This window comes from Balaenoptera acutorostrata, chromosome 19 (assembly GCF_949987535.1).
Source record: "Balaenoptera acutorostrata chromosome 19, mBalAcu1.1, whole genome shotgun sequence".
Classification (NCBI taxonomy): Eukaryota; Metazoa; Chordata; class Mammalia; order Artiodactyla; family Balaenopteridae; genus Balaenoptera; species Balaenoptera acutorostrata.
This window is the reverse complement of record NC_080082.1, coordinates 65,358,341-65,368,032: the sequence shown is the minus strand read 5'-3', so window position 1 is coordinate 65,368,032 and position 9,692 is coordinate 65,358,341. Positions and strand designations below refer to the sequence as shown.

Sequence of the window (9,692 nt, the reverse complement as noted above, 5' to 3'; positions counted from 1 at the left end):
ATATCACTGATCCTTCAAAAACTCTTCCAGAAAATAGAGGAGGAAACACTTCCCAACTTATTCTATGAGTCAGAATTACTGTGATACAGCAGCAGTCCCCAACCTTTCTGGCACCAGAGACTGGTTTCGCAGAAGACAATTTTCCAGTGGACCGGGTGGGAGGGTTGTGGGGGGCGGTGGTTCAGGCGGTAACGCGAGCCATGGGGAGCAGCAGCAGATGAAGCTTCGCTCCCCGGCTGCCCTCCCGCAGCTCACCTCCTGCTGTGCAGCCCGGTTCCTAATAGGACACGGACCAGTACCAGTCCATGGCCCGGGGGTTGGGGACCCCTGTGATACAGAGGTATCAGAAGAAAACAAATCTACAAACTCATTATCATTCATCTATATAGATGTAAAATACATTAACAAAGTATCAGAAAACTGTCTCGGCAACATATACAAAGGATTATACAACATGATCCAGTGGGATTTGTCCCAGGAAAGGCAAGGCTGGCTTAACATTTGAATATCAATTAATGGAATAAACCATGTAAATAAAATAAAAGGCAACAAGAAAAAAAACCCCCACAGCCACACAATGATTATCACAATAAATGAAGAAAACTGGAACAGAGAGTCTAGAAATACATCCACGCTAATATAGTCAAGTGATCTTTGAAAAGGGAGCAAAGGCAAAGGAATGGAGAAAGGATAGTCTTTTCAACACATGGGGCTTTAAAAAAGTGACCCAGACACAGATCTTACACCTTTCACAAATATTTTCAAAAAATGGATAATAAACCTAAATAAAAAACTATAGAACACCTAGAAGATAACACAGGAGACAATGAAGACCTTGGGTTTGGCAATGAGTTTTTAGATACAACACCAAACCACAATCCATGAAAGAAAAACCGAGTATTTTGGACTTGACTAAAATTTAAAAGTTCTGCTCTGCAAAAGACACTGTTAAAAGAACATGAAAAGATATTCATCATGTCATTAGGGAATTGCAAATTAAAGCAACAAAAACATACTGTTACTACACACCTATGTGAATGGCAAAAATCGAAAACACTGACAACACCAAATGCTGACGGGCATGGAGCAACAGAACTCTCACCTACTGCTCGTGGGAATGCAAAATGATACAGCCACTATGGAAGACAGTTTCTTACAAAACTAAATATACTCTTACTATATGACCCAGCAAATCATGCCTTGGCTTGAAACCAAACAAACTGAAATCTTATGTCTACAAACTTATGTCCTCCTACACACAATGCATATTGCAGGTTTATTCATAACTGCCAAAACTTGGAAGCAATCAAGATGTCCTTCAGCCAGTGAATGGATAAGCAAACTGTTACATCCATACAATGGAATGTTATTCAGTGATAACTTATACGCAAATCTTCACAGCAGCTTTATTTGTAACAGCCAAAAACTGGAAATAACCCAAACATCCACTAACAGGCAAATGGATAAAAAAACAACTGTGGTATATCCATACAATGGAATAATACTCAACAATACAAATGAACAATTAATACATGCAACAAGATGGCTTAATCTCAAAATAGTTACGGTTATTGAAAAATGCCAGAGTCCCCACTCCCCAGAAAGTATATACCATATGATTCTATTTATATGAAATTCTAGAAAATGCTTGCTATTACTTGTGAATTGTGGGAAAGGGGGCCAGAAAGGACTGGGAGGAAAGGATTATAAAGGGACACAAGGAATCTTTTGGTTGTGTGGGATATCTCCATTATCTTGATGGTGTGGTCTCATCAGTATTTACACATGGTGAAACATAACATGTTTTACACTTCATATATTCAGTTTATTTCATGTCACCATACCTTAATGAAGATGTTAAGAACTAAATGTTCCCTATGAAAATCCATATTTACCATTCCTCTTGGAAAGTCACATCTGCCAACTGTTCTGGTTCTAGCATATCCCTCTCCCCACAGTTTAGGGGGATGAGCCCTGCCTCAGTATCAGCAATGAAGTCCACGTCCACTTCAGTCACTAGAAATGTTGGCTGGGTCAGAGAAGCCTGATTCCTGGATCTCTCATCAGTGCTGGGGTTCCTGCCTGTGCAGTGATGGCCATAACGTCAACAGCCCAGGGAGGTACAGGAATCCACAAACGTTTAGATTATTTACTGTGACAGTGCATTGGCCACAGGAGACTCAGATGTCTGAAGGTCCTGAGAATTTCTGTACACTTTCATGCCATACAGCCAAAATCGCATGGACGTTTATAGATGCCACTATTAGAACAGACACACATCCTCTCACTAGCCACAGTCATCCCCACTCCATTATCTCAGTGTTTCTGTACTAACTATGATTCCTACCTTGCTCTAAAGGGCTAAAGCCTTCCAGTCAATGATAGTTGCCTATGGGATTCTGGACATCAGGGACTGGCTCCTGTATAGGTCCAGGAGACAGAAATCCCTCAAAAGTGCTGAGGAATATGGGACATTCCCTAGGAACAAAGGACCCAATTCATGTTGCTTCCACAAGCACTGGAGATTTCCACACCAACTGTGCCCTCCTCAGAATGAACTGTGGGCTCACAGGAAATCCTGACTTCTAGGCCACAGGATTAGGTGCACAAAGCTCTTCAGACTTTTCTAGCAAGCCTTGGGCAACAATGCAAACTAGGCCAGACTAGACTGAGAGCTGTTCTCTACCACCCTGCTGTCCCTTCTGAAGCACATACCGTTGGTGTCAACATAAGGTGTTCCTCCCTTCATGTTGGCAAAACCCAATTTTTTCTCAATCCATTAGACACAGTGAACTGACCTCCCGTGAGTAAAGACTGCCACAGCAGGCCTTTATCACTGCACAAACTAGAGTAGCATGGGGCAGGGATTTCCAAAGTTGGGTGACTTGGGAGCAAGATAAATAAGTCACAGCTATCATGTGACAGTCAACATTGTCAAGGAAGAAGAGAAATCTTGTCTGGAAATCCCCAGGAGACTCCAGTTCAGATCCTTTCGGCCAGAGCTAGATCATGGTCACTCAGTACCCAGTCCTGGTGGTGGAAATGAGGACCTTCAGTGTGCTCAGAACATTCACGATCCCCTCGAGGGATCAGGAGAGACAGCACAGGGGTCCACCTTTCCTGAGCATATTGGAGTAACTGACAGACACTGTGGGAACTTAACAGCAATGAGATGGCTTCCACCACAGGCACTGGCAGTGATATAACTGACAAGAGCCCTGGACAGTTGAGGAAGTGCAATGCACCTCATGAGAGCTTCTCACCTACGTGGTACTTGTCGGGAATCTCCCCGGGGTGGATGTACGATTGTACAAGGTTGACCTGCTGGCTCCCTCACAAAGGGCACTCACAGAGCTCTTCTCTGGTGTGAGTCCTCATACCTTGAACAAGGATACAGCACATTTTCTGCATTCATAAGGCCTTTCTCTAGTGTGAACTTTCTGGCTGCTAAACAAGTGTAACAGATGCAGCTGAAGGGCCATCAAAGCTGTTGCATTCATGAGGCCCTTCGCCCGTGTGAACTTTCTGGTGCCGAACAAGATGGGAGCTTCTGCTATAGGCTTTCCCACATTCACTGCACACGTAAGGCTTCTCTCCAGTGTGAACCCTCTGGTGAAGGATGAGGCTAGAATTGCGGCTAAAGAATTTCCCACATTCACTGCACTCATAAGGCCTCGCTCCAGTGTGAACTTTCTTGTGCTGAACAAGGTGGGAGCTACTAATGTAGGCTTTTCCACATTCACTACACACATAAGGCCTTGCTCCACTGTGAACCCTCTGGTGTAGAATGAGGCTGGAGTTGTGGCTAAAGCATTTCCCACATTCACTGCACTCATAAGGCTTCGCTCCAGTGTGAATTCTCTGATGCACAATGAGGTTGGAGCTATGGCTAAAGAATTTTCCACATTCGCCACACTCATAAGGCCTTTCTCCGGTGTGGATTTTCCGGTGCTGTACAAGCGTGTCTTTACGGCTGAAGGCCTTTCCACACTCGCTGCACTCATAAGGCCTTGCTCCAGTGTGAATTATCTGGTGCTGAACAAGTGTGTCTTTGCAGCCAAAAGCCTTCCCACATTTGCCACACACATAAGACCTTGCTCCTGTGTGGACTCTCCTATGTTTAATGAGGCTGGAGTTATGGCTAAAGAATTTTCCACATTCTATGCACTCGTAAGGCCTTGCCCCAGTGTGAATTCTCCAGTGCTCAATAAGGTGAGAGCTTTGGCTAAAGAATTTCCCACATTCACTGCACTCATAAGGCCTTTCTCCAGTATGAAATCTCTGGTGCTGAACAAGTGTGTCTTTACGGCTAAAGGCTTTTCCACATTCACTGCACTTATAAGGCCTTTCTCCGGTGTGAATTCTCTGGTGCTGAACAAGGTGGGAGCTTCTGCTGTAGGCTTTTCCACATTCGCTGCAGTCATAAGACCTTTCTCCAGTGTGGACTCTCTGGTGCTGTACAAGCGTGTCTTTGCGGCTGAAGGCCTTCCCACATTCACTGCATGTATATTGTCTTTTTCCATTGTGAAATTTCTGGTGGGTTTTTAGGTGAGACAGGTGAATGAAGGCCTTTCCACATTCCCTACACACATGTGATGTTTCTACACCATGAATTTTTGTGTGATGAATAAGAACTGATTTCTCCTTGGACAGATTTCCACATGGTAGGCACCTAAAAGCTCGCAATTCAGCCTGAGTTATCTGGTTGTCAAGGAGAGTGAAGGTGTTCAGGAAGGCTTTTCCATTGTCACTGCAATTGAGAAGCATCAGTTCATCATGGTCTCCCTGGTGTCGCCCGAGTCTGGAGCTTTGTGGAAAAGGCTCCATGAACTCAGCCCTTCTGCATGGACTCATTCCATTGTAAGTGCTTTGGTACTGCAACAGGCCAGAGCTATCCGGCAAGTCCATCCCTTCCTCCCTGCAAGTAAAAGGTCTCCCTAACATGTGGACAGCACAGCTCTTCACAAGTGAGGCCCCATCATCACCCCTTCTGACAGGATTCTTCCCACTATATTGCTTCTGGTGCTGATAAAAATTTTCATTGAACAGGAATCCTCGCCCACAGGGGTCACATGTGTACCGTTTCTGTGCAGGGCATGATCCCTGGTGTTCAGCCAGGTGCAAAATGTCTTTCAAGAGTGGGTCACATATCTCACACGGCTGGGCTTTCTGGATAAATGGACATGACTCAGGAGTCCTGACCTCTGACACTCCTTCTACAAAAACGCTCTGCTCAGAAGGGGCCTCCTCATTGTCTGATTCACACCAACAACCTGAAAGCAAAGAAATGCTAGTGAAGGACATGTTGACTTTGGTGGGAAGCAGCAACTCCATCACATATGTATGTGTGACACACCAATGAATGAGTCCACTGGCTTTTGGCAGGATGAGGGAGCCAGGATCAGGAAGGGCCCACTGTTGGTCTTGGGCCTCTAAAGGTCACAGTACGAAGGAACTCTAACGATGGGTAAAGACACAATGATGTTGGACAGTACTGGAAGTAGAGGCGAGGTCTCCAATTCACTCCTCTACAAAAGCGTTTCAGCAGGGCCTCGGCTGCTTGTGTCAGGTGAGCTCTGTGCAGAAATCTATGTCCAGGCCCAGGAAAATCTGATTGCAAGTAAGTAGCTGGTTCTTAAGGACTACGTACGGATACGTGCACAACTCATGACACATTATAGTAGCCAATGTTGCAGAGCACTGCGGACGGAGAAGAGGAGAATGAGTGAGAGACATGGAGGCCAGAGAGGTGGGGAAACAGCCAAGGGATGGAAGACAGAAGAGAAACGTCAAGTGCCGAGAATGGGGAAGGAAAGGGAGAAGTGAGGTACTGCTATGTGCCTTGGCAAGAAAACACTGGTGAACACAAAGCAGGCTGACGGTACGATGTGAACCCAGCCCTAAGATGGCTCTCTTTCAGCTCCCATGCGGCAGGGCCAGGCCCTCTCTGGCCTCTCTCACTGTGGCTGGAGTCAGGGCTCCCTGTCAGGCACCCGAGGCTTCCTGTCCCTCTCCACCTGGGCAACTACATGTGATCAGGAAGATGGAAGTTGTAAAGAAATCATAGGGCAGATGGGTGGCCCAGATAGACCCATTCCACAGAGAAGAAGAGAAAATGTTTTTAAAAAAGGAGAGAGAGAAAAACCTGAAGGAGGATTTGGCGGGACATCCCTGTGCCTGCCACAAGCAGTGACCATGTCAGTACCTACAATTCCTGGCATAGTCATGCCCCAGGAAATCTCAGCCAGAGGATAGGGGCAGAACATGGACGCAGAGGCATCATGGATCTGGAAGTGCCCAAGCCAGGCAGAATCTGTGAAGCAGACTGAAAGAGCCCTGAACTCCTAACCCGATCCTGAAAGGCTTTGGGCATAGGTGTCGGGACTGCTCAGCGAGGGAGGGGACACCACACACGGCCCAGCCTCGGCACCCACAGCGCCTACTCTGGGAACCAAAGAAAGGAAGAAGAAGAGTCACTGATCTGGCTGGACTGAAAGAGCTGCCCCAAGGGAAGTGGGGAAAAAGCAAACCCCAAGGACACTGGAGCGGGCATGGGGGCCTGTGGAAGGCAGCTTCTCCGATGGCCCCCAAGAATGCCTACCTCCCAGTATTCCCGCCTGTGTAGGCCGCTTCCCTTGACTGTAGGCGGCACTGATTGACCCATTTCTAAGGAACAGAATAGGGCAAAAATGATGAGATCATTTTCTCCAGGTCAGGTTACAAAAAGACCAGCTATCATCCTGGACATTCTCGCTTGCTCCCTTGCTCAGAAAAGGCACCTTACATGTTATGAGGTGCACTACAGAAAGGCCACCATGACAAGGAACCGAGGGAGGCCTCTGACCAACAGCCACTGAGGAACTAACGCTCACAGGTCAACAAGCTGCAAGAAACTACATCTTGGAAACACAAAACATGAGTGAGTTTGTAAGTGGATTCTTCCTGAGAATGGCCTTCAGATGAGAACACAGGTTTGGCTGACAGCTTGACTGAAACCTCATGAGAGACCCTGAGCCAAAAGCACCCAGGTAAGCTGTGACGAGCGAGGTTCCTGATGCACTGAAACTTAGATAACGCATTTTAATTGTTTTAAGTCACTAATTTTTGGAGTAATTTGCCATGTACCAATAGATAACTGAAACAGGGACTTACCCAGAGAGGCCACAAGTGCAAAGTTCTCCAGCATCACGTCACGGTACAGGAGTCTCTGAGCTTCCTCAAGGACCTCCCACTCCTCCCGGGAGAAGTACACGAACACATCCTCGAAGGTCACACAGCCCTGCCACAATGGGGACAATTGAGCCCACAGACAACAGGACTCCCCAGTCTACCCATTAACCTACCCACCCCCTGGTCCTCCCCAGCCTCCCAATTCAGAGGCGATACTAGGCCTTGACACCACTATTGCCTGCTCGCTCCTGTCCCTCTGATCGCTGTGTGCAGCCCAGAGCAGAACCAGGCAGGTCGGCAGAAATATATTATATAAGCTATGGGTCTTGCATGAAGGGCACCAAACACTCTCCTGCTGGCATCCTCAAGAACATGCCACCCAGAAACAACTTTAAGACCATCAGGTCACACTCCTCCCAACATGTATCACTCTGAACCACACTTTCCTCATATCTGGGACCACACTCCATTAACACTGACAACCTTCTGACCCACACCATATGCACCTCCAAGGCAACCCCCACTCCTGAAGCCACTCTGCATACAGTATCCAGGAAGTACTCATGTCTTTATGACAGGCACCACTGCCACCCAAGTGCCTGAGCAAGATGCCAAGTCCTGAGGGCCCAGTTTCCACTTTCTTTGCCACCATCAACACTTATGTGGACTATTGCAGTAAGCTCCTCCCTCATACCCACACTCCATTCTCAATTAGACAGCAGCCAGAGAGAGCCTGTTAAGATCCGATTCAGAGCATGTCTCTTCTACTCCAAATCTTCAATGTCTTTCAACACCCTCAGAATAGAAGCCCAGCTCCTCAGCCTGCCATTCTTGTCTGACTCCTGGCCCTTTTCCCAACAGACATAATGAAAACCTGTGGTTCCTTGAGGACTCCCAACTCAATCTTACCTCCAAGCATTTGCACATGCTGTTCCTGGGTATAATACACCCTTGCAGTCCTCATCCCATTAGCTACCAGAAGCAGGAACCTCTTCATTTAACTGTTGGCTTAGATTCAGGATACTGGGCTAGAAAGGACCCTCCTTTAAGGGCCCCAGACTCAAGTGCAGGGGGAGGGACAGGTGAAGAGTCCCAGAATCTCACTATGTCTCATCAGAAAATCTCCAACGACCCTAGTTTAAAAACATATACAAAATCCATACACCTCTCTAACCTCCACTGCCACCACTTTGGTCCACCCACCATCAACACTCACCTGGACTATTGCAGTAGACTCCATCCTGGTCTCCCTGCCCACCCTCAGGCTTCCCCAATCTTTCCACTCTGCTACAAGAGGAAGCCTGTTAACACCGATGTCAGATCACCTCCCTTCTCTGTTACAAACCTTCCATGGCTCCCGCCACCATCAGAAAAGAGGCCCAGCTCCTCAGGTTGCCATTCCAGGCCTGATCCCTGACTGCCTGCTCTCTATTCTCACCAAACATAACAGAGACCTGCGGTTTCCTGAACACTCCTAATTCATTCTCACCTCCAAGTGTTTGTACCAGTTGGCTCCTGGGCCTTGGAAACCATTTCACGCCTCATCCCATCAACACTGGGAATGGGAACCTCGCCACATATCCACCGTCAAGGACCGCCCTTCACCGCCTTTATACTCAAGAGAAGGGAGGGATGAAGGCGAAGTGTTGAAAGCCCTAGAACACACCATCCCCTACACCTGAGGCGGTGAGGGCTTGAGGGACCCTCCACTCACCTGAGCCCGGTCCATAAGCGCCGCGGCCGCCATTGGATCCTCTGAGCAGAATAGGGTCGAGAAGCTGGCGACTGGAGCGGGCTCTGCGGGAGCAGCCGAACCCCCACCCCACACTGGGCGGAGTGGCCTCGGGACGACTGTCGCACTCCGAGCCCCAGGCTCCCCCTTGTAATAAGGCGCTCAGGCTCAGGGTGCCGCCTCCGGAAGCGGACGAGGACGGAGGGCGGGTGTGAAGGCCTCGGGAAGAGCGCAGCCCCGGCTGACACCTCCGCGCAAGGCGGCCCGTCCCACGACGGGGACCATGGAGCCTAACAACGACGCGAAGGGAGGTCCTATCCTTTCTACTGTCCTTCCCTGTTCGATTCCGAAGAGCCGCACGGAAGGCGGACCCCAGCCAGGCCTCCCAACCTCCACAGCCACTCTAGACAGCCCCGGCGCAAGCAGAAAACGTCACGGCCGCGACGCCGGAAGTCCCGCCCCTGCCGGCAAGGGCGGCAGGAAACGCCCATCTCCCGGACTGTCATTGGCGCAGCACGGATGCGCCGGGCACAGACTTCTGGGTAAAGGAGTTTGTGTCTTCCATCCAACCAGATAAGGGTCCCTTTTCCGGCTCTCCCCGACAGCGGTGCGGAGTTAGGTGGAGGGAGGAAGGTTGGCGAGAAATTTGGTCGCGGAGGGCCAGAGCTCCTCTTAAAGGCGACGCGCCCAGATTCCCGTGGTCACCTGTGACAACGCCGCGTCCTCCGCCGTCTCCAGCAGGTGGAGCATTCTTTCATGCTGGGAGAACTGCTTCACCTCTCTCGAGTTT

At 48.8% G+C, this 9,692-nt stretch overlaps 1 protein-coding gene across 1 annotated transcript; it reads right to left on the bottom strand.

Moving 5' to 3' along the window:
- Window positions 1-1,387: 1,387 nt before the first annotated feature.
- Window positions 1,388-9,314, bottom strand: ZNF304 (zinc finger protein 304). The gene is made up of 3 exons (XM_007175442.2): window positions 8,885-9,314; window positions 7,153-7,279; window positions 1,388-5,273 (listed from the first exon to the last, which is right to left on the bottom strand). The coding sequence occupies exons 1-3, from the start codon at window positions 8,915-8,917 to the stop codon at window positions 3,448-3,450; spliced, it is 1,986 nt and encodes a 661-aa protein (XP_007175504.2). The 5' UTR covers window positions 8,918-9,314; the 3' UTR covers window positions 1,388-3,447.
- Window positions 9,315-9,692: the final 378 nt, after the last annotated feature.